The sequence below is a fragment of the Heterocephalus glaber genome, unplaced genomic scaffold (genome assembly GCF_053883595.1).
Source record: "Heterocephalus glaber isolate CG9 unplaced genomic scaffold, H.glaber_assembly_v1.0 deba00000594, whole genome shotgun sequence".
Classification (NCBI taxonomy): Eukaryota; Metazoa; Chordata; class Mammalia; order Rodentia; family Bathyergidae; genus Heterocephalus; species Heterocephalus glaber.
Window position 1 is genome coordinate 34,152,605 of NW_028258151.1, and position 23,900 is coordinate 34,176,504.

Below are 23,900 nucleotides of genomic sequence, written 5' to 3' on the forward strand. Positions count from 1 at the left end.
GCACCAGGCTCCTCCATCAGCCCTGCTTCCTTGGTGCCATTCTTCTCTCCACCATGCCAGCCTGTGTGGGTAGAAAAATTGTAGCTACCCCAAAAAGTGCCCCATGTGGAGCACTTCTCATTTTGTCCTGCAGGTCGGAGCCCAGCTTCCCCCACAGACACCCAGGCATCGGCCAGTATCCCAAACAAGGTGGCAAGGCAGCTGCTCCATCCCCCACCAACTTCCTCCTTCAGGGCAGCGTGATGTGTGTGAGGAGGAATGTGTCCCAGCCAGCAGCTGGGAAGCAGAGCCTGGGCAGGGCTCCCTGGCCAAGGCTGGGATCTCCGCCTTCCATCCGGCCAGGCCCTGGGCAGCAGGTGTGCGATGGGAACACAGGAGAGCAGGGAACAAGCAGCCCCAAGACCCCTTCTGCTCATGTGCTCCTGCAGCACCACTGCACAAAGACCAGTGGCACAGGCCATGATCCCAGCACTCTGGGAGGCTGAGGCAGGAGGATCAAATATTTGAGACCCTGCTGGGTGACTTAGCCACTTAGGGAGACCCTGCCTCAAAAATTTTAAAAAGGGCTGGGGATGTGCTCAGCACAAAGTGTCTGGGTTCAGCAATACCAAACAAAAAAAAAACAAACATGTGATGGGAGCCAGACCTGTTGGGTTTAAATCCTGGTCACAAGTTAACAGCTTGTGCCTGTGAAAACTTATTTAATTCCTTTGTGTCTCAGCGTCATTTACAGAATGGGAATAATAACAGACGCAATGATTGGAGGAGAAGTATGTGATATGCTTCAAATAGTGCTGGGCCAGAGTACACTTGCAATCAACCCTAGAAGCAGTGGTGGTGGCCTTGAACTTCAGGTGCTGAGACCCATAGCCTTGGGAAACCCAGTGCACCTCCCACCTGCGCCCTTTCTCCAGGGGACCTCGAGGGTCTCCCCTGACTTCTCAGAGCTCCTTCCCAGTCTGTAACGTGGAGGTAACAATAAGTAACCATGTGGTGTTTGTTAGATTTCAGCAACAAAAATACGTCCACATTGCAAACATTTAGTAAATAAGCGGTTTTTGCTGTCATAGTAATGTTGGTGTTATGGTTACCAGATTTTCAAAAATGAATGAGAAGTTCCAGAGTTCCCGAAGGCTATGCTATCTGGCCTCTTTTCATTTGGCAACACTTAGAAAATAATATATAACAGAGGCATTAGGTAAAGGCAGGCTGCTTGTGGTGGCCAGCAGGTGCTGGCCTCTTCCCAGCTGGGTCAAGGGGACCATCACACCTGTAAGCTGTCTGAGACCCAGTGACATGGGGCTGGGGTGCTCTGCCCCAAGGAGGGGAGGGGATGGCCCGCCTGGAGTGCACAGTCACCTGTAGCCCCCTCCCCACAGTTCAGGGAATTCCTGTTTTTAAGAAATCCCCAAAAGATTCTAAGGCTCAAACTCATAGCAATCCTCCTGCCTCAGCCTCTCCAGTGCCTGGCTCTCATCATTTATTGAGTGCCTATTACATGCCGTCATCATGCTTTGATGGAGGCACTGTGACAGTGACCAGAAGGGATGTTGTCCCAGCCCTAGAGGTCGAGCAGCAGGCATTAAATAAGTACAGTACGAAGTGCAACAGGAACCCAGACACAGAGACCAGCTTAACCGGAGACTCACAGAAGGCTCTGCCATGAGGGAGAGACAGACTTGCCCTGGAGACAGTGAGACTGAGTCTAAGGCCACCATAGTGAAGACAGTGTGGTCCTAGAGTAGGGACGGATGATGGGTCAGTTTGGACCGGCCAGTGAAGACTCACCGCTTTAAAATGGCCCATGAAATGATGGCACTGCACGACAGTCGGTAAGGGGTGATTTGGGATGTGGTGAGCGAGCAGATGGCTATCGACACAGCAAAAAGTCAAATTAGATCTTGACTACATACTATTTCCAGAAGCTAGTTTCACTGAAATCACAGGCCCAAATGTGAAATGCAAAAATTCTGTAATTACCCTCAAAGAGAAGAAAGGCGCTGCAGGCCCGGGGAGGAGAAAAACCACCTGGGACGCAGGGAGTTCCTGAGGGCCACTTGCACCCTGGCCACAACTGTAAAAGTGTCAAACTCTAACCACTGGACTACCAGGGAATTAAAATACCATAAACAAAGTTGAAAGACAAACCAGAAGCCGGAAGAGGATATTTCTCATGTATTAGTTTCCAGGATTAAAAAAAAAAATTGGCACAGTGCTGGGGATCAAATGCCGACCTCACACAGGCCAGGCAAGTGCCCTGCCGCTGAGCTACACAGCTCAGTCTTCAGAACTTTCTAATCTTAAGACCAGTCAACATACTCTTGGACATTACTGTCGAACTTTTTTTTTTGAGATGCTGAACCTAAGGCCTCATGCATGCTAGGCAAGTGGTCCAACACTGAGCTACACCCCACCCCTTGAACTTTTTAGCCACAAGAATTTGTTTTTATAAAGAATGCCTACCAAAAAAAAAAAAAGAATGCCTACAAATCAATAAGAAAAATATGGAGAACCCCAGTTGAAAAATAGTCCAAAGATAGAAACAGAGCAACACATCGAACATTAGCCAACAGTAAAATCTAAGCATATTTTCATGCCCAAACTCACTAATACACAGGACTGCCAGCTAAACTGAGATACCAGTTTGTATCTATCAAATTGGTGGACTCCGATAATCCAGCTGAGAATGGTGGCACATGCCTGTAATCCCAGCTAGTCAGGAGGCTGAGGAGGGGAATTGCTAGGTGGAAGACAGCCTGGGCAACTTATTGAGACCCTGTCTCAAAACAAAAAAAATGTTAAGAAGAGCTGGGCATGCTCAGTATCCCCAGTACTGATATACTTGAACCCACGGGTGTTTTACCACTGAGCTACATCCTCAGCCCATTTTCTTTTTTTTTCTTTTTTTTTTTTGGTACCGGGAATCAAACTCAGGACATTGCACTTTCAAGGCAGCCGGCAGAACTACTGAGCTAAATCCCCGGCCCCTGCCCATTTTCTTTTGAAACAAGATCTCACTAGATTGCCTAGGCTAGCCTCCAACTTGTGATCCCTCCTGCCTCAGCCTACAGAGTGGCTGGGATTACAGGCATGCCCATTGCAGCTGGCGTAATGTGTAAAGAATATAGACATTTGCAAGAGTGGCTGTAGTGTAAAAATATCCTGAGAAATGCTAAGCCTCCAGGCTTCCGTAAATCCTGTTGGCCCTGGGGGAGAAGGGGAAAGGAACGGAATGAGGGGCGGCTATGCGGCGGCTGAAGGTTTCTGTACTGATTTACCAAGCTTTTAGAAACTGACAAAAGTATGGCAGAATGATAGTGTTGGTAGAGTTAGCTAGTGGGGACCCAGGAGTTGTTACCCTCTGTAACCTGAGCTTTTAAACACTTCATCTAGATCAAAAGGGATGGGCAGGATTTAGGTAGAGAGGAGTGAGAGGGAAATATGTGCGTACCCTGGGGACTGGGAGAAGCAGTTGGCCCGGACTTGGAGGCCTGGGGGACAGAAGAAGGGAGGGATGCATCCAGCTCTGCTCCAGCCCCACCTCGGGTCCAGGTTCCCATCCTCCGGAGCTTCGGGCTTCCTGGGATCCCCAGGGGAGGAGGCCAGTGAGCTGTGCAGGGAAGCACTCTTCTGGCCACTGCTGAGCCTGAGCCCACTTGGAGGGCAGGGCCGGGGCCAGCAGGAAGGTGCAGCCACCCACGTACAGCTGCGGAGCTGGAGGACCCATGGCCAGGGTCAGAGCAGCCTGCACCTGAGCGTTCCCATCCTGCCTCGTGACCTGGGTCATTGTCATTGTCCTCACCCTGACAGCTTGTGCTCTCGTAAGGTGCTCTCCAGGCTTCCCGCACAGGGTGAAGGAGAAGCAGTGAACTGGGGGTGCACAGCGCTGACAGGGAGCCCCAGTGACCTCGAGCCATTATTGTCAGGTTGAGCACTCCCACACCCTCCTGACCACACTTCTTAGGCCTTACTGGGCAGGTGGGTTTGGGGTGCCCCGGAAGGACAGGCTGGTCACCTGAGCTGCTGAAGGGCCACCCAGTCTGGAAGAGGGGCAGCCCCCAGAAAGTATCCCCAGAAACCCTTGAGGCAGCCCAGTCCCCCGAACTGGGAAAGGGGTGGGTTCAGCACAGCTGCTCCCTCTCTGTGCCCTGACCTCAGAGCAGAGACTTCAGGGTGCACTGAGCCCAGCCAGGCACTGGGACGAAGGACGAAGTCGCACAAGGTTCCTCTTCCTGGCCCTGCTCTGTGTGGCTTCCCCAAAAGTGGACGCGAAACAAGCTGGCTTCCCAGAGGCCTCTCTGCCTGGAGGGGAGCTGGTAGCACTCCTTCCGCAGAGCTCAGCTTTGCCTCGAAGTTGTGCACTCTTGTAGCACTGAACACCAGGTAGAACGCGCACAGGGCAGCAACTGGCACTGGCCACCCGTGATACTTGGGCAGAGAACACTCCACACCCAAGAGTCCTGCAAAAGAGCTAGGATCACCTCCTCCCTGCGGATGAGGAAACTGAGGCCAGGGAGAAGGTAACGTGGCCAGTGGGCGGTGGAACTGGGACTGGATCCCAGCTCATTCCCCTGGGCCAGGGAGCCTGACCCTCACTGGGAAAGTGGAAGCTGGTGACTCAGTAGGTTGGGGCGAGGAGCTTTGCTCCTTCCGCACCCACTTACCTCCAGCCTGCCCAGCCCAGCTGTTGGCTTCGCAGGGAGATGGGGAGGAGAGCCACCGGGCCCTTTGGGGTTAACTGGGCCCTGCCAAGCACTGTCTTCACACCCTCGCCTGCCCTGGCCTGCCCTGCTCAGGGCTCGCTCAAAGCCCCAATCCAGGCCTCTCCTTGCCCCAGGCCCTCTCTGCCCACCCAAGGCCTGGCCTGCAGGTCCTGCCCGGCTCCCACTGGCAGCAGCTCCACTGGCTCCTCTTCAGAGCAGGGCACCAGGCCCCTCCAGGTGTCGGCGCAGCTGGCACGGGAGCGGAGCCTCTGGCAGGAAGGCCAGGTCGCCAGCTGCAGTCCCTGGGAACAGCACATGAGGTGACCTCACCTCCGGAAGGTTCCTCCCCAAGCCCTCTGGGGCAGGAATCTAGGGGGAGCTCGGGAGGAAGTGGGGACGTAGGGCCTGCAGCCTGGGGCTGTCCCCCACCTGCCCCATCTCTGGTGGTGCTGAGATTCAAGGCAGGAACCGAATGAAAGGCCCCTCTCCACGAGTCTGTCACAGTCTCCTGGGCCCTCTCGAGAAGCACTGCCAGGCATGCTGAGGCTCTGTCCCCCAAAGATGACACGAGCCTTTGGGAAGTTTGGGCCACATGGCTTCTGCAGGAACATCTGCCTGCAGCAGCCACTGCCCACTCCTTCACACCTGTCCCTCCTGCACACTTGGCCCAGAGCTGGAGGTTGTGTCCAGGGTCATCTGGCCTTTTGTACTCACGAGGCCCAGGCAGGAGCAGGTCGGAAGCGAAGGAGGGACTAGAGCAGGCAGCATCAGAGGGACAGGATGGGCAGTGAGGGCAGCTGCAGGATACCCCTGTCTCAGGGCTGCTGATGACCAGGACTTACTGGCAACTCCTGGGATTTGACACAGGCAGCAGTTGCACAATTTTTTTAATATATTAAAACACACTGAATCAGGGGTTTTTTTCTTGTTTTTTTGAGACAGGGTTTCACTACTTAGTTCAGCCTGGTCTTGAACTCTCTCTGTAGCCCAAGCTGATCTCGAACTCACGATCCTCCTGCTTCAATCTCCCAGGTGCTGGGATTACAGGCAGGTGCCACCATGCCTGGCCCTGAATCATACAGTTTTAAAGGGTGGATTTTACAGTATTTTAGTTACATCACAATATAATCAAAGAATAAAGAGACAAATAATAAATGGAGGTCATGGCTGTAAGGAGAGGCCCTGGGTCCCAGACAGGTGATAAACAGGAGATGGCTTCCCTGAGAGGCCAGGCCCTAGGGTGCAGGCTGTCCTGGGAGGGGCAGGAAGGGAAGGCTCCCCAGCCCTAGTCCGGGTGTCTCTGCACCCGGCTGCCCCTCCTCTCTCCCTTCCAGATGTCAGGAGCTGGCCTCTGTCTTCCTTTTGCCGGCCTGGTTCTCCTCAGATTAGGAGACTCGCTGGGATCGGGGGTGGGGGACCCCTTAGTCTGGAGAGCCACGGATGGAGGGACCAGGGCGCCCCCCTGTGGCCTCGCCAGCACTGGATCGTTCCACGGTCGTCTGAATTTTCTGCGGGATTTTTCACCTTGCGGCCTAGTAGTAGAGACAGTTTCCCTCTCCCCGGGACCCTAGCACAGAGGTGAGAAAAAGAAGATAAGCTAGTCACGGAAGCCAAGAGCAAAACGCGAGTGCTCTTCGTGTCAAAGAGCCAGTGTAGTCTCCCAGAACCGCAGCCAGTGGAGCAGGGTGGGCTCACTGTCCGCTGTGGGGTGAGGTGTAATTCAGGAGACTGATGCCTTGCACAGTCCCTGTGTGTAGTGGGGCACTCACAAGTGGCATCTGGCCACTTCCTGTCGCTAGAGATGGAGGCCACGGTGCTCTCTGTGAAGCCCCCTCCCCCTGGCCAGCGATGCTGCTTTCCAGGGCTCATCCAGCTGGCAATTTAGGGAGCTCGGACTCAGGAAAGTGGAGTCTGAGAAAAATCCCCGCGGCAAAATAAAACAGTGTAGGGTCCGGGATTTAGCTCAGTGGTTCCGCCGCTTGCCTCGCAAGCACAAGGACCCGAATTCTATCCCCCGTACCAAAAATAAATAAATAAATAAAACACTGTGTAAGAGAAGGGAGAGCTAAGGCCAAAAGGGCCCCATCAGACACGGATGAGGGCCCCACTCCTCAGGGAGCCTGGTGCCTGGCCCGGGCCATGGATGGAGCCCAACAAGGGCTGACTTCCGCCTCTTCCTGTCCCCTCCGCTGCGCCCCTGGGCAGTCTGAACTCGGCCCTGGTGCATCCCATTGCTAGTCCAGGGGTTTACTTCCTGTGAGGTGGGAGGGGCTGGCGGCAGGAGGGACAGAGGGGCCTGCACAGGACCTGAGACCGGTGCGTCCTCGAGCCTCTCACACACAGCGTCCCTACAGAGCTTTCTCTCCCCTGTGGGCCATCTGCGTCCTGGGGTGGAGGGGCCGCTCGCTGTTCTGGCCATTTGGTGCCTTGCTAAATCTCAGTGCCACTTGCCAAGACCCTTTAAACCTCTTGGCTGTTCTCTGTGCCTTTCCGATCAGCTGTATTTATCCTGAACTAAATGGTCCTCGCTGCAGAATGAAAGGAAACCTTGGCCGCGCTACAGCTGCACTCTCTCCCTGCCGATCGCCCTGCCCCCAGCCCCTGACGTGCCGAGTCACCAGCTGGTGCCACCAATGCTGACCTGGAGTCTGGTCTTGGTTCAGAGCAGCCGGTCCATCTGGGGCAGAGTCCCGTCACAGAAGTGCGGTGACTGGGAGGAGCGTGACTGGGGAGCCCTCTCCCAAAGGTCTTGCTGCCCTGGGGGCTGGGGGCCCAGGAGCAGCTCCTCTCTCTGTCTCTCTCATTCTCCCTCTCTTCCCCTTTCAGGATTGTGCTCATGGACGACGCCATGGACTGCTTGATGTCTTTTTCAGATTTCCTTTTCGCCTTCCAGATCCAGTTTTACTACTCAGGTGAGCAGGTCCCAGGCCTTGTGTCACCCTGCCATCTGTGCATCTGGCACACATGGTTCCCTTCCCTACTTCCCTTGGGGGTGCTCAACACTGTGCGATGTCTGGTTGGCACTGTTGGTCACAAGATTCAGTCTGCAGAGCCAACTTCCCGGACTCCTGAAGACACTGAAAACCTGTCAGTCTAAAGCCTGTAAACCACAGTGACAGTGACAACAGCAGTAGCCTTTGCTACACACTTCGAACCCGCCCTGTCCAAGGCCTAGCACTAGGCCTGAACCCTTCCCACAGCCCTAAGAGCGAGGTCTGGAGTGAGGGACGTGTAGAGATGAGGGGCCAAAGCCACACAGCCGGCGGGTGGTGGCTTGAACCTTGCAGGCCGACTCAAGGCCGGGGCTCCCCACCACACCCTTGGCCTCTGCCCTTGTGTGAGGCACAATCAGCCACTCACATGGCTTCTAATAAGCACACACCACTCCTGTCTTGCACATCCAGTCTGCTCTCCGGTTCACACTCACTGCAGCCTTAAGTCCCCTCTGCCATCAGGTGGAGTAAAAATAGACCTGTGTGGAGTGCTCGCAGGCAACCTCCAATGGAATGTGGGGTTTAGAAACTGCTGACAGTGGCCATAAACAGACTCATTCAGACAGGCTCTTCCAGTAAACACAAGGCGTCCTTGGAGACTGGAGGTGTCCTTCCTGCCAACTGGTGTCCCCGCCAGCCCCCCCTCACTTAGGCGCCACACTCTGTTTGCTTGGTGGCAGTGCAGGGCTGTTGGGCAGGGCCTGGAGCCTGGGCTTTCACCACCTGCTCACAGCAGCAGCAGCAGGCACAGCTCTCCCTGGCCTTGGGAGCTCTGGGGCCCAGGGAAAGAGCAGCCACGCTCAGGAGAGCGCCACCTGCACTGCCTAGGCCTCTTCCTTGTGCACCACAGCCTCCTTGGCCCCAGCAGCATCACGTGAAGCAGTGTGTCCCCATAGTGAGGAACCCCAAGGGACAGGGCTCTGAAATTAGTGACCACTTAGCAGCTGCAGGCGAGCTGTGCTCCTTTGGGTATCCTGCCTGCTCTGCTGGGCTGGGGAGGTGGTAGCCTCGAGATGGGGCTGAGCACTGGGAGCCTGCACGTGTTCATCCTTCCAATGAAACACAGTGTGCAGCAGGCACCAGGACCGCACTAGGTGCCGGCCCTGGGCCACCAAGGCAGGAGCCCTGCTTCGCACAAGGTGTTACATTCCAGCACGGAGCCTGCTGTGGATATGTGCCACAGAGTGTGGAGGGCATGTACTGCGGAAGTGTGCCATGGGGAGCCTCACCTTGTCTAGGGACAGCTTCCACAGGAGGGGGTGGCTGTCACCCGCACCAGGGGGCCAGGCATTGAGGCTCTCGGGACAGCAGGTACCAAGCACTGAGGCTGTGGCGGGGCTGAGCTGTCAGATGGGAGGGCACAGTGGAGGACACGCTGTGTCCTCCCCGCCTGAACCGTGCCCCCTACCCCATCCCCCCAGAATTCCTGGACAGTGTGGCTGCCATCTACCAGGACCTGCTGTCTGGCAAGAATCCCAATACAGTGATCGTGCCAACGTCATCCAGCGGGCAGCACCGCCAGCGACCCGCCTTGGGCGAGGCTGGGGTGCCTGAAGGAGTGGAGGCGGCGCTGTTCTACCAGTGCCTGGAGAACCTGTGTGACCGGCACAAGTACAGGTGGGGACAGGACATGCAGACACCACTGCAGCCCTGGGGTCGGGAGAGGGTTCTGGGACGGGCCAGGCCTTCAGGGTCCTTGGTGGTCATACTATAAATTAGGACAGGGCCATCTGCTCCCCAAACAGATTGAGACTGAAAGGCTTCCCAGCCGACCCACTTGGAAAGGTTGCTTTCCCTCGTGAGACTGAGTACAGACTGAGTATAGATGACCGCCTTCCCTCGACACAGGCTGCACTCGACCGCTCACACAGGAAAGAACATTCACAATTCCAAACATTCCCACAGAAAGCCGAGGTTAAGCTGGCTTGTATGGCACAAAACGCCCAGTTGGGTGTCTTCGGAGAGGACACTTTCCCCCTCCCGCTCCAGTGACAGCCCCATTGAGAGTAGCACCCCCTCCCGCTTTGACACCTGCCCTGCTCCCCGGCCCAAGTTCCCACCTGGAGCCCTGGGTGGCATCTCCAGCCATTGTCCTCTGCCCGGAGGTGGCCCTCTGAGAGGCTCACCTCCAAGTCCAGCCTGTGTCCCCCTCAGCTGCCCGCCATCGGCACTAGTCAAGGAGATCCTGAGCAGCGTACAGAGACTGACCTTCTATGGTTTCCTCATGGCCCTCTCCAAGCACCACGGCATCAATCAGGCCCTGGGTAAGCAGCCCTGGCTTCCCACAGAGAGGACAGCTGTGCCCAACAGGAAGCCCCATCCCCATGGCAGAGATGTGCCCACCCTTCCCCCAGAACCCCAGTTCTGCTCTGAGGAGCACCAGCCCTGGCGATGATATAGCAAAGAGAACAAATAGAAATAAGGCAAAGGTGTCAGGGGTGGTGGTGCACGCCTGTAATCCCAGCACTTAGAAGGCTGAGGCAGGAGGATCGTCGGAAGTTCGAGGCCAGCCTGGCTGCATAGTGAGTTCAGGGCCAGCCTGAACAGCAGAGGGAGACCCTGCCTCAAAAAACCAAAAAAAGAAACAAGGCAAAGGTGTGTCTGAGAATGAGGTCTTCTTTTCCCAGCTTGGGGTGGGGGGGGTTGATTAATCTGAAAAAGAAATAGCAGGGGGCTGGCCCTTGTGCCCGCCACATCCCCACACCCACCTTGCTGCCCTTACGACCTGGTAAGCCATCCCCACCTTGTATGCCTGCACCCGGCTCCTGGGACTCAGACACAGCACCCCCTACTGCCAGGGAGGAAATGGGGTCCCAGAAGGGTTCTCTGGGGGACACAGGCACGCTGGCACCTCGAAGCCTGTTTATTCGGAGGTCGGTGGCCAGAAGATGAGGAGTCAGAGCCGAGAGGAGGCTTCTAGGTGTTCTTTCCATCCCTTGGCCACTGACTCCCTCCTGTCCACCAAGGACAGCTGCTAGGAAGGGACCGGGAATGCTCAGTGGCAGCTGGCCCGCGGCCTGCCTGCTGGAAGGCCTTCACAGAGGCCGCCCCAAACCTGCTGTGCCCTGGCCTGCACCTCCGGGTACGAACAGAAATACCCTGCTTGGGGCTGGGGATTTAGCTCAGTGGTTCTGCCGCCTTACAATTGCAAGGTCCAGAGTTCCATCCCCCGGTACTGGGGGCGGAGGGGGGGGGGTACCCCGCTTGAAGCCAGTTGTAGAACGGGCCCCTGAGGCACCTCCCAAAGTTCGAGGGCCCTATGGAACACAGTTTGAAAACCACTAATTTAGAGCCAAAGGGGGCAGGAGGGTCATCTGAAAGACCTGGGGGAAATTGCACCAGCTACCTTTGAGTCCAGCGCCCACGGCCAGAGCTGGGGACAGAGCGCCACCTTGCGGCAAGAACCTTCCCATCCGCACACCTAGCTTCCCTCCCGCTGCTCGCACCTCCCGTTCCCAGTAGCAGAGATGTACCCGGAGGTCTGGAGCAAAGGAAACCCCTTGAGACTGGGGTAGACCTCACAGGGGGACAGCCACCTCCTGGGCCAGGCAGCGTTTTTTGCCCTCTGTCTCCAAAGGGAGGTCATCCTGACCAAGGGACACAACTGGATGATTTGTGACCTTTGGGGTTGGCCTGACCCGTGCTAGGCCTCAGAAGGAACTAAACGCTCACAGCCACCACCGGCTCATGGAGGGGATCCCGTTTGCTGGGGCACCTCGTCAGCTGGGTCTCTCGTTCCCTGCATCTGTCCAGGGCGCCCTGCCCCGCGCTGATGGGGTGGGCGGCCGAGAAGGTGAGGGCCCAGGCCTCTGCCGGGCAGGGACCTCCAGTCAGGGTTTGCGCCCCACCCGTCGTCTCCTAGGAGCTCTGCCTGACAGAAGGGACCTGATGCAGGACCCAGCTGGGGACGAAGAGCTGGAGCGGCTGTAAGTGGCCCGTGGGGAGATGCTGCCCTCTTGTGGGACCTGCCCTCGGCCACGCCCAGGGCCCCCGGGAACCCCGTGCCGCTCAGGAGGGCCCCAGGCCGTGCTGCGAGCCGGGTCGGGGCCAGGCGGGAGCACCTCCTGCCCGGCAGGTTCTTCCCTCCCTCCCCCCCTCCCCAGGCTCGCCCAGGTCCCCGGCCTGGTCCCTGCCGCCACCGCCACGCCGGAGCCTGGCTGCCCAGCGCCCCGGATCTTGCCCCGGGTGGGCTCCCCGTGGAGACCCCTTCACCACCCCCGCAAGGTGGACACGGAGAGCGACGGCTCCACGGAGGAGACGGACGAGTCGGAGACTTGAGGCCGTCGCAGGCCTCGCCCCCGTCCTGCCCCCTGCCGGCGAGAGGCCGAGCAGCAGCCCCGCCAGAGCCCCAAACTGGGACTGAGACCACCTTGCCCCAGAGGGGGCGACAGCGGGAAAAGGGGTCCGGGACACCTGAGCGTGCGCACTGGGCGGACACCCACCTAGGTTGAGTGAGGAGGGGGGAGTGGGCAACAGTGCCGTTGCCAAACCCGCCCCCAAGTCCTGTGTCCAGCAGCCAAACCCTAGCCGAATAAAGTCCCTTGTGTGTGGTGAGCCATGAGTGTCAGCAGAGGGAAGGCAAGGGACAGGGTGAGCTTGGGTTGGGAAGCTTTTCTGGCACATGGGAGCGGGCGAGGGCCACGCCAGTCTGGAACCTGCAGCAGAAGGGTCACCTCCCACTCAGAAGCAGCCCAGAGGCCCCAGGGCAGGTCCCATATCTTCCAAGACCAAGGTCACAAAGGGCCGCACTGCTTGGCCTTGTCTCCTGTGGCACTAGGCTTGTGGGGCACCTGCTCAGGGTTAGAGGCATGCGGTTCAGAACAAACAGGCCTGAGGTCCCCCACGTGGTGAGCATACCTGTAATCGCAGCACTCTGGGAGGCTGAGGCAGGAAGATGGCAAATTCCAGCCCTGCCTGAGCAACTCTACTTAGGGAGACCCTGCCTCGAGTTTTAAAAAGGGCTGATGTAGCTCAGCACAAAAGCCCCGGGTTCAGTCCCCAGAACAGAACAGGCCTGAGGTGCAGACTCCACAAAAGGAAGCAGCTGAGGCAGGTGGACTCCAACCTCCTTGAGGCAGTGGAGGTGGGAGTTTCCCCAGTAAAACCCAACCTGGAGCCTGCATCCTCTGAAGCTGGTTACCCTTACCAGGCACATTTTCCCGGGGCCCCCATGCCTGCCCACCCTACCCACTTGCTCCACAGCCAGGGTCCAGCCCCCAAGAGGCTCCAGCCTGAAGCCCAGAGGCTTCCCAGGCCCAGGGGGCATCACAGCCGCTTCAAGGCTGTGCCAGCCAGCTCTGCCAGCTGGGCTGGGTCTCGGCCTATTCCACGGAGGGCCCAAGGGCTCTGCGCTGAGACACTACCAAGGGCCCGGCTCCCTCTGCCCTGTCTCCAGCCCTCCGCCTGTTACCCATGTTCTGCAGAAGAGTCCCGTAAGGACAGGATGGCCAAGTGGGGCTCATGCACACCTTAACTTTTCCTCCACTCTCAGGAGTGCAGCCCTGCCTCCCCCCAACCCCAGGCTCCAGCCGAGCCCAGGTGGCCACTAACACCAGCTCTTTCCTCCACCTGCCACAGGGCGGTGAGGTCAAGGCTGCGCCGGATCCTGAGGCAACACAGGGCGAAAGAGCCGGGGCCATGGGCACTCAGCGAAGAGACAAGCCGGAGGCCCCGGAGGGAGCACCCGAGGCGAGCTGGTGGGAGCCCGAGTGAGCCAGGGCGGGCAGGGAGGCAGCAGGAGGCAGACCTAGCTCGGACCACAGGCCCCGTGGGGGCTTTATTGACACCACTGTCTCAATACAAACAGTCCTGAAAGAAGTCCTGTCCCTCTGGGGGAGGGCAGACTGGTCTTGTGTTGCTCAGAGCCCAACCTTCCACCCGTAGGTAGGGCTGGGCCCAGACTGCCCAGAGGCAGAGATGGCACCAAGATGACACAGTGCACGGCCCGGCAGGCCAGGAGAACAGAGGAGGAAGCTGAGCGCACACCAGCTCTGTCCCTGTCTTCCTGGCTGGCCGCACACGGCCAGCATCTGGTCACGAGTCAGTGCAGGCGAGGCCGCTGTGGGCGCCAACCAGGGAAGGGGAGACAGGGTTACCGTGGCCACAGTGAGGAACTGAGACAGCAGCAGGCAGGGTCCCAGGTGGCAGGGACAGAAGAAGGTCACTCAGGCCTCCAGGCTGCCCCAGAGGAAACCGGCAGTGCCAGGTAGTCTCTACCCTTAGGCCCCAAGGTCCTTCCCCTCCTGACCTCCCTGGCACCCAGAAACAGTAGGGAAAATCCAGGGCCTCCCCAGGCCGAAAAGCAGAGGGAATCCCCAGACCGTTGAGAGCTGGCAGAAGCCTTGCACGCTCTGCTTTCCCACAGGAAGAGCGAGCCAGAGCAGCTGACCAGAGGCCGGCCCAGGCGCCTGCCCTCCTCCAACGCAGCCAAGTGAGCAGCACCTTCGGGCGGGCGGGCAGACAGGCAGAAGGATGCTAGTGCGGAGAAGGGCTCAAGGGGACAAAAGAGGGGCTTGGCCCACAGGCAGAGGGAGGGCTGGTGCTGCTGCAACCCTGCCCTGGGTCCAAGGCTGCCCACTGCACAGCACAAGAAGTCGCCGATCCTCTGTCACCAGCCTGGGAATCACAGGCTCCTGCTGCTGACGCTGCCACAGGGCTGGGGTCAGTAAGAACCATATCGATCCTGGGCCAGGGACAAAAAAAGTGAAGTCAGTTCGGGGCCACTGTGGCACCCAGGCCGTGCACCACCTCCCCCAACTCCCGGGCAGCAGGATCATGGCAGGGGCCCCTCCGCATGTCACACACGGGTGGGGGGGGGACATAGCCCCACCAGGACAGAACCAAGAGGAAGGACGCCACGTCCACCCAAGATCTGCACAGAGGGGGGCCCGCATGCACTTCAGGCCTCACCTGCAGCGAGTTCATCACCCCATTGGCCAGCACAGCCATCTTGCCAGCCACAGACTTGACGCCCTGCTTAAACTGCGCCATGTCGGCGGTGGGGAGCACATTCCCCAGAGACACGCTGCCTGGGAAGGGAAGGGAGGGTGATCCCGAACCCTGCAGGCAGCCCTGCCCATGCCCACCACCCCACTGCGGCCCCACCTGCTCCGTGAGGTCCATCCATGTCCCCAAAGAGGTCTGCAGAGCTGATGGCGCTGCTGCCCGAGAGCTGCTGCAGCCTGGACCTAGCTTCATACTGTCAAGGAAAAGCCAGGCCTGGGGGTCTTCGGCCAAGGAGGTGACAACTCCTACCCACCAACCCTCATGACACAGGCAGCCAAGAGGCCCTCAGGTATCACATGGCAGCTTACTCACCTCAGTGTCCACCTCCCGCCCAAAGAACATGTCTGATGAGATGGCTTTGGCGCCCGCAAACTTCTGCTGTGCTTCACTGGACTCTGGGCCCAGGCTCCGGCTCTCCACCTCCCTCCGGCTGGTGGCTCTGCAGAAGACAGAGGTCCCAAACCACAGCTCTGCTGGGGGCCCTTTCTGTCTGTGGTTCTGGAGCACAGGGAGCCCCTCCCCTCTCCACAGAGGCCGGCACAGCACAGAAAGCTGGTTGGGGGAGCCTGGGCTTCGGCCCCACTCCACGCTGGCTTCCCCAAGCTTCCACCCCCACTGTCACTGCTGCTACCCTGGTCCCAGGGACAATCTGCCCAACACTGGGGTGACCACGTGCTCAGTCTGCCTGTACTGACAGTCTCAGGCACCTACGCTACACAGACTCCAGACTAGGGGGTTTTACAAGTTCACCATGTTTAATTTATGTCCTTGTTTTACAAATGAATGATTTCCAGGTAACTTACCTGCAAATCACTGCCCAGATCAACATGGAATAAGGTTTTTAAAAAATAAATTAAGGGGGCTGGGGATTTAGCTCAGTGGGTCTGCCGCCTGCCTCACAAGTGCAAGGACCCAAGTTCGATCCACGGTACCAAAAATAAATAAATAAATCAGGGGGGCCAGGGATTTAGCTCAGTGGCACCACGCCTGCCTTGTAGGCGAAAGGTCCTGAGTTTGATCCCTGGTGCCAAAAAAAATAAAATTAAATAAATTAGGGGCTAGTATGCAGCTCAGGGACAGTGCTCCGGGAATGTGCAGGAAGGGCCTGGGTTCATCTCCAGCACCGCCAACATGAAAACAGTGGGGACCAGACACATAGCCTTTGGGAAGGGGACCAGGCCTGCAAGTAAAATCGGGCCCCTTCTTCAAGAGAAACAGATCCCAAGCTCCAGCAGCCAGAGAGACCATGCAGCTCGCACCAAAGCCAGGTCCCCACCCTGTCTACCGAGGTAGCTCCTACTGCAGGAGGCTACAGTGATGTTACATTTACTTAAACTACATTAAATGATGTTAGAAATTCAGCTCCTCAGCATACAGCCATGCATTCAAGGCTCAAGAACACCCCAGCCAGTGGCCACCACGCGGCCACAGATATAGAACTTCCCTCCTCACAGGAAGTCCTGCTGCACCTGCTGCCCCAGAGCCCTGTACCTTTCTGAAACTGGCCGGATGCTTGAGATAGTCACTTCCTGCTCCTTCTCTTCCCCCCTGTCCATTCCCCAGGTGGCATCGGTGTCCCAGTGAGAACCAAAGGATTCCAAGGAAAATGGGTTGTCCTTGTACCTAGGGAGACAGCAGAGGGGCTCAAAGCAGCTGGATGAGGAAGGTGGTGACCAAGCCTATGCGCCAGCAGTAACCTTACTTTGGAGGCCCAGAGGCGAAAGTTCCAACATCGTCGAACAAGTCGAGCTGCGAGCGGGAGGATTTTGCAGTCACAGGGGTTTCCTGCTCGATCACCTGCATCTCGGACAGCACGGAGTGGGAGACAGGGCTGTACAAGAAGCCACGGGCACGTGGGGAGCATCAGCACCATGGCACAAGAGCAGCCACCTGGCTGCCGGTCCACTTTCCCATGCACCACCCACTCTCCCACTCCCTGCCATGTACAGCAGTGGGCAGACCCAGAGGGGGGGGCGCCAGGCACTGGTGGTAACCTGGGGAACGCACCCCAGAAGGGCTTCCCTGGCCAGCAGCTGTTGCCTGGGAGCACTTTTAACACAATGCACACCATACGAGTGCAGCAATCCTGGAGAACAACTCCAGCCTCACTGTACCAGGAAAGAGGCCCCAGACACAGATGGAGAGCATGAGAAATGCCTGGATGAGGAGATGGGCCCAGGACATCCATGGAGGGTTCTTAATGATCCTATCCCTTTTCCCAACCAGAAGAGGACGTGAGGCGCCCAGAGTCTGGCCCGTGGACTGAGCGCCAAATGGGCATTGTTCCCTCACAGGGGCCTGGGGCAGGGCAGGCAGATGGCTTCGGCCCCACTCCTCTGCCAGCCTCCACAAGGGCACTTGCAGGATTAATTGGAGTCAAATGAACTCTTTAGAAACTACCTACAGCTTCTGTCTGGAAGAACCCCAAGGGGGAATGTTTTACGATGGCTTTACATAGGGTAGGCTGGATTTTAATAAGAGAACATGTTGTACTGCCAAAAAGAGAGGAAAGAGTCGGGAAGTTGTTCCTGGCCCTCAACCCAGTCACTCTTCTGGACCAAAACCAGGCCAGGAAGCGAGGACGCCGCCAATCCTTTCCAGGACTCAAACTGTATGTTCTGCTAATCAGCTATGATGACACTAGCAACACACAGACAGATCTCCTCCCAAAGAAATAGAAAATAACAGCCAGAAATATGGAAATGCAGTGGTGCACATCTGGAATCCCAGCTTCTCAAGAAGCTGAGGCAGACGGATCACAAGTTTGAGGCCAGCCTGGGCAATTCGGCAAGACCATCTCAAAGCAACAAGTAAAAAGGGCTGAGGATGCAGTTCAGTGGAGAAGAGCCCCTGAGCTCGATCCCTGGTGCCATAAAACTAAACAAAGAAAAAAGAAAAATACTGAATGTGGAATCAAATAGTTTTGTGTTCAAAATCTAGTTGTGAGCCAGATGTGGTGGCACTGGCCTGCAATCCCAGCTACTTGGGAGGCTGAGGCAGGAAGATTACAAGTTCAAGGCCAGCCGGTGCAACTCAGCCAGACTATCTGAAAATAAAAAGGGCTGAGAATGTAGCTCAGTGGTCGAGTGCTTACATGGCAGGCAAAGCCCCCGAGTTCAAGCCCCAATACTGGAAAAAATCTAGTTCTGCCAGCTACTCACTCCAGGCTCTCAGCAAGTTACTTAACTACCCTGCGTCTCAACCATTTTATCTGCACATAGGAGTAACTGTCTCTCCTGCACAAGCCCACCCAAGCCATGTGGCCCATCGGAATGAGCTCACACCTCCTTGGAAGGGGCATGACTATCAGACACTCCTCCTTTTTTTTTTTAAGTTTTGAGAAGGCTCTAAGTTGCCTAGTCTGGGCTCAAATTTTCAATCCTCCTGCTTCACCTCCCAAAGAGCTGGGGTTACAAGTGTGTATCACCAAGCCCAGCTACATATTCCAATTTTTAAGAGATCAAAAATCTAGGCCCAAGGATTTGGCTCAGTGGTGCTGCTGCCTGCCTTGCAAGCACAGGTGCTGAGTTCGATCCCCGGTACCAAAAAAAAAATCTATTATAGGGATCTCTGGATATTAACTCCCAGTGGGGTACAAAAATACCAGAGCTGGTCTGTAATACTCGCTCTGGTTAAGAAAACTGCAGCAGCTGGAGATGTAGCTCAGTGGTGCCACCACGTGCCTGGCAAGTGCAAGGTCTCGAGTTCAATCCCCAGTATCGGGGAAAAAAAAAAAAGAAAAAGAAAATTGCAGCAACACAAGCAGTGATTCTGAAACCAAAAGGGTGGTGCCCAACCCAAGAGCACGTGAAACTGGGGGTAGCTGTCTGTCAGCACAAATGGCACTGAGTGGACAGAGACAAGAGATGCTGAAGGACCCGCAGGTCTCGGTTTGGTCTTAAAAAATGAAGAAGTGTCCCACCCTCACCTGCCATTAACATCCTCAGTAACGAGCCCGCCCTAGGTGCTCCCTGTATCCACGAAGCACCAATCCTGCCTGACACACACACACAGCGCCTGCCTTCCGAGCCCTAAGCACTACGGCAGATGCCTTAACACAATGCACTCAACACAGTGGTTCATTCCACCTCAAGGGAGACTAAGGGCAGAATCCAAACTACTGGGCAGACCCCAACTGGCTCCCAGGAAACCACTGGCCCTGCCCGCCATGCCCTGCCACGCCTCACCTGCGGGACACCAGCCCCATGCCCAGCCTCTCGGCCTGCTCCCGCTTCTTCCCTTCCAGCTTCTGCAGCTTCTTCTCCTCCTTCTTCCGGTCAATCTGGAGCTCCTGGTAGGCCAGGCGCATGGAGGCGACCCTGGAGGACGGGGAGAGTCAGAGTCTGGCACCCACGCTGCCCCCACCAGCCCCTAGCCAACACGCACATGGACTCCTCCACCTGCTTCTTGGCATCTGCTGCCTGCTGCTCACGGAGCTTCTCTGCCACCTGGGCCTGCCGCTCGATCTCACTGAAGCTCTGGCTGCTCACCTTCTGGGCCCCCAGGCCTTTCTTGGCCCCCAGCTGGGAACGGAACCAGGGGCCCTGGGGCCTTGCCAGGCAGGCTCCTCTGCTCCCCACAGACCCCGGAGCTCTAGCCACACCCACAAGAATGGTCCCTCTTACAGTTAGGATCACAGACTGGAGCTGGTGGGTGTGGCCGGGACAGAACAGTGGTTCTGCTGGAGCCAGGCTCCAGGAGGCTCACACTGCCCCAGCCAAGGCCTCAGAGGACAAGACAAGCCTCACCTCACCGATGAGGCTCCTGTGGGCCCCACTTCCTGCTCAGCATGACCCTCATGGAGATGGACATCAATAAATCCCTTCCACAGACAAGTCAGGTGCGTTAAGCTACCTCTGCCAGTGCATGGCAAGGTCAGGGTCAATGAGGCTAACTTGAGCTGCTACCACCCTGCCGAACTGCCCCAACACCTACCCCCTTCTTGGCTGCTGCTGGCTTCTTCTTGCCGATGATGGAGCTTTTCAGATCTGTGTGAGAAAGAGGGCATCCATGAGCCAGGACAGGGAAGGTCAAAGGCAGTGGCCTGGCAACACCACGCAGCTACATGGCGAGAGTGTCTAAACAGAACAGCTTCAGGCAGGGAAGGCAAAGCTGTTGCCGCCAGTTCCACCCAATGGGATCCAAGCCACAGACAGACAAGGTTAAGGGCGCTTGCTGATGCCCAGCACACTGCAAGAGGAGCCCAGACCTGAAGCACCAGAGACAGTCAAGTCCCTGAACCAAAGTGAAGACTGTTAGGGAGAGCGGATGCCAAACAGCCTCAGCTCCTAAAGCCACACACCCCAAGCAGCTGCTGGTTACCTCTGGCAGGAGGGGCCCCTGCAGCTGACAGACACATGGACGCTGGAGGAGAAACAGACCTGAGGCTAACACAGGGCCCCCCTGAGCCTCACAGACATGCTGCTGACCAACTAGACCAGCCTTCATGGGGCCAGCTGGACAGTCACTCTTGCTGGCTGCCTGCCCCTACCCCCAAGAGTCAACAGAACAAACTGAGGTCAGCAAAGGGATTGTTTACTCTAACCACGTTGAAAGGCCACCAAAAAAAAAATAGAAGAGAGTTGAAGGACGGGCCAAAGACTGGCTTTGAAAGGACAGTGTCGCCTCCAGCCATCAGAAGCTCAGAGCTGTCCTCCCACCCTGTGAAATAGACCATGTAGGCCAGCCCTGCTGATACCAGGGAGAGGTGAATGGTCTCATGGAGGCCTCCCACACTGCTGGATCCCAGCTCACACTCAGGGGCAGCGCACCCAGGTCTGTCAGTACAAGGCCTGGCCTGGAAATTGCCAGTGCAGCCAGGACTTCAATCCCAGTCCCCAAACCAGAAAGGGCAGGTTCCCTATCGCTTGTGGCCTCAGTCCACATGACCAACCAGCAGAGGTCTGTAAAGGACAGTGAGGCCCATCCTCTCCTGGCCGGCCCACCCGCCAGCCAGCATACTGACCCAGGGAGGCCTTGTTTGAAGAGCCAAGCAAGTCGGTGTTGGGGCCCTGCTCTGGCTCTGTGGATGAAAAAGCAGGAGTTAGGTATGCCACCTTCCCTTGGAGGGCAGTGACAGGCGAGTCACCAGATTTCCTCAGCTTACTGCCAAAAGGTAAATGCCCGCCACTTCCTGAGAAACTGAAATGAATCCCATTCCAACCAAAGATCTAGAAAGTTCCCCCCACACACACTCCTACTCCACTGGCCAAATGTCCCCTTCCTGGCCTCAAGTCCTTTCCCAGGGCCAGGGAACTGGGTGGAATTTGGGCTGAACTCACGTGCCAGGCTACTGCTCTCTGCAGACAGGGCTGGCTGCTGGGTCCCTGAAGGCTCAGTGGCAGGTGCATCCCAGGCAGGGGCCTGAAAAGGAGGCCAGATCACAGAAGCCCTGGTGAGTCCTCCTGCTGGCAAGGAGCACCAAGGACCCGAAGGGACCTTGTGGGTATGAAGCCCTACTCCTAACCCACAAGGAAAGCAGACTGGAAGTAAGTAAAATTATACCTGCTGTTCACCACAGAAGAGACACAGGAAGCTGGCATCAGTTTACTCATAGCCAGTGCCCATCCCCCAACTGAAAAACTACTAATTATTGGGCACCTACCAAATGCCAGGCACAAGTCTAAGGGCTCCTTATACACAAATGCGAATATCAGAAAAAGCCCCATGAGGTGGCTACATCTCCACTTTAGAAACTGAGATTTTGCCAGGTTAAGTGACTTGGCCACAACAAAGAAACACCAAGTAGAGAGGCAGAGATGCAAACTCCAGAGTCTGACTTTAGCACCCAGTGCCAGCAGAGGAGAAACGTTCACAGGGGTCGGTCACAGGAGACGGAATCCTTTATTAGGAAATGCCTTTATTAAGGAAGAATCTAGGAAAAGTTATTGGGGCCCCTGAGGCCTCATAAGCCTTCATCAGGAAGCTTATCCTCTCCTCCTCCCCAGTTCAGAGGGGGGCATTTCCTAGAAAGACTTCACTGCCCTCCCACTTACAGGACTCCACCTACCCAGCAGGGCAGCAGTCACCCACACAGTCTCTGAACAAGCACACCAAGGGAGAGGCAATCTACAGAAGGCCTCAGCCTTAAGTGAGCCACTCATCAGGACAATCAGGGGAAACACCTGCTGCGGGCACTCACCTGAGTGTGTTCGATGAAGAAATCAGAGTCCTTCTCTGGGGACTGACTGGGAGCACTGCTCATGTTGTCTATCCAAAGCTGGAAGACAGAAGGCTTCTGAAAACACGGGGCTCTGAAGACTCCCTCACCCTCCTACCCCAACCCAGGAACAAGCACTTACATCAGTGCCATGCCTAGCCAGAGCCGAACTCCCCAGCTGCCGGATCTTCTCCCGGTACATCTGGGCAGCTCGGCTATTGTATTTCGTGTTGGCATCATTGGCTGTGCATCCATGTTGGCGGAAAAAGGCTGTCTAAACCAGGGAAGAGCAGAGAATGCTTCAGGTGATTCTCACCACAGCAAAATGCATTTGCTATAGCAGACACCCTCTAAAAACAACTTGGTTAGGATTTATACAAGATGACACATTTTTGACACCAGCAGTTTTTCATGGAGATAAAGTTCCTCTGAACTTCTTCCAAAAGACACCTTGCCAGGCCGGGGATTTAGCTCAGTGGTTTCACCGCCTTCTGCGCAAGCACAAGGACCCGAGTTCAATCCCCAGTACCAAAAAAAAAAAAAAAAAAAAAAGACATCTTGCCATCTTCTATCCTCCGAGAGGACTGAATGAACCCCAGCACTCACTCAACACTGGCTGAGAACAGCATGATGCCACTCTACCCTACCTCCCTCCCAGCAGGCCTGCAAGACTGTGCAAGGCCATGGAGGCCCCGACTCTCTCTGCCTTTTCCCAAGAATATCTGTCCAATTTAGTTTGAATTTGAAGCCCCTTAGAGAGGAGTTGTGACCAATTCCCAAGTTAAGAGAATAGTGTCTCGTATTGTTATAGACCAGAGACCCACTAAACAGAGAAACAGAGAGGGCCTCCCTCATGGTTAGTTGGTACGGGTGAAAGAATGGGGGCTAGTAGAGGTAAAGGAGCTTTACCGCATTGGCGTTCCCTCCGACCTGCATACACCTCAGCTGGAACCAGCTCCAATTGGAATCCAACTCTGTGGACCTGTGTAAAGGGCTGAGTGTCACCTCCAGGCAGACAGCAGGTGACATGCTTCTCGGCAGGCCCATACCTGACCTGGCCTCAAGAGCGCTGGACGCACTTGGTTACTACCCCATTTCTTTCACTCTGCCTTGGACTTGAAGGCTTTCCTCTTCCCACACCTATCCCAAAAGGTGCTAATTATTTCCCCAGATCTGAAAGGAGATCGAGTTCTCAGGGAGGAAAGCTTGGATTTGGCTTTAATCTTAGGAATGATCACCGTCTCACTAGACACATTCTCTGCAATTCATCCGCAAAAAGGTCAATGCTGCTAACTTCTGCCCTAAACTAACCCTGTCTTAAACTTGACGGTGAGGAAAGAAGGGAGTTTTGATCCAGACAGACCAAATAAGTGGCAAGGTGGCCCTACAGCCGGTGCCCTCCCTCAGGAGGAGGACCCCCGACCCAGAGGTCCCCAAAGGCCGAATTCAGAGTGGTCCAAGTCGAAGGAGCCCCGGTGAAAGCTACAGCACCCACGTGAAGAACCCACCTGATAAAGCTCAGGTGGACACCCAGGGAACGGTGCACCCCGGAGCAGTCGATACACAGAAAAACACCATACGTGATGCTAGCCCAGCTCGGACTCTTGGCGCCGCAGTCGAAACAGGCCTGAGAGGAGGAGTCGACAAGCGAATAGTCAGGCGCCCCGAGTGGAGGCCGAGCGCTGACACCCAAGAAAACCACCAACCTCCGCCTTTTTGTGTCTTCCTCAAACCCCAGGGGCAGGAGGATCTCTCTCTACCGGCGCCAGACCCCGCGGCCCTCCAGCTCAGACACCTTATTGGTTGGAATTGCCCGAAGCCTCTTAAAAAGAGTCTGGATCTCAGTCTTGCTCGGCTCCGCCGCCATTTTCTCTCCTTCCCAGACACAACCGCGACCAAAGGATACTGTCGCTGGCCAATCCGAGGCTGGAAGGGCAGGCTAATCCAGCCAACCGAGGGGTGGGGTGATTTGGCTGGGATCTGGACCAATGAGCGGCCCTCGGCACAGGAGCGTGACGTCAAAGGCTGCAAACACTACAG

General features: G+C 56.5%; 2 protein-coding genes across 5 annotated transcripts in view; one reads left to right on the top strand and one right to left on the bottom strand.

Annotated features, from left to right (window-relative positions):
- Cstpp1 (centriolar satellite-associated tubulin polyglutamylase complex regulator 1) overlaps positions 1-12,250 on the top strand; it is a 173,022-nt gene extending 160,772 nt beyond the window's left edge. For both annotated transcript variants that reach the window (XM_004851894.4, XM_021264216.2), the window contains 5 exons: positions 7,530-7,615; positions 9,118-9,313; positions 9,851-9,960; positions 11,559-11,622; positions 11,800-12,250. In XM_004851894.4, the coding sequence (XP_004851951.2) occupies positions 7,530-7,615; positions 9,118-9,313; positions 9,851-9,960; positions 11,559-11,622; positions 11,800-11,974 (631 nt within the window). In that variant the 3' untranslated portion in view covers positions 11,975-12,250. The remainder of the gene's footprint in view (positions 1-7,529; positions 7,616-9,117; positions 9,314-9,850; positions 9,961-11,558; positions 11,623-11,799) is intronic.
- Positions 12,251-13,447: 1,197 nt separating this feature from the next.
- Positions 13,448-23,857, bottom strand: Arfgap2 (ARF GTPase activating protein 2). Of its 3 annotated transcripts, none has more exons than XM_004851890.4 (17): positions 23,656-23,857; positions 23,369-23,487; positions 22,770-22,842; positions 22,003-22,134; positions 21,843-21,920; positions 20,983-21,064; positions 20,667-20,723; positions 20,024-20,065; positions 19,637-19,689; positions 19,088-19,224; positions 18,889-19,020; positions 16,404-16,532; positions 16,193-16,324; positions 15,014-15,140; positions 14,801-14,894; positions 14,606-14,724; positions 13,448-14,378 (listed from the first exon to the last, which is right to left on the bottom strand). In XM_004851890.4, the coding sequence occupies exons 1-17, from the start codon at positions 23,725-23,727 to the stop codon at positions 14,358-14,360; spliced, it is 1,599 nt and encodes a 532-aa protein (XP_004851947.1). In that variant the 5' UTR covers positions 23,728-23,857; the 3' UTR covers positions 13,448-14,357. The 3 variants fall into 3 exon arrangements, with proteins under 3 accessions (XP_004851947.1, XP_004851950.1, XP_004851948.1); XM_004851893.4 differs by having other exon boundaries at positions 23,567-23,734; XM_004851891.4 differs by lacking the exon at positions 20,024-20,065.
- Positions 23,858-23,900: the final 43 nt, after the last annotated feature.

Bases quoted from the DNA above. Each gene is read 5' to 3' on its own strand.
- Arfgap2 (XM_004851890.4), bottom strand. From the start codon at position 23,727: ATGGCGGCGGAGCCGAGCAAGACTGAGATCCAGACTCTTTTTAAGAGG. The intron at 19,225-19,636 runs GTAGGTGTTGGG...TTCCGTTCCCAG, and splicing joins CAGCAGCAGCCAAGAAGGGG to CTGGGGGCCAAGAAAGGCCT. The intron at 15,141-16,192 runs GTACAGGGCTCT...TGTCTTCTGCAG, and splicing joins ATCCGGCCAGTTTCAGAAAG to AGCCACCAGCCGGAGGGAGG.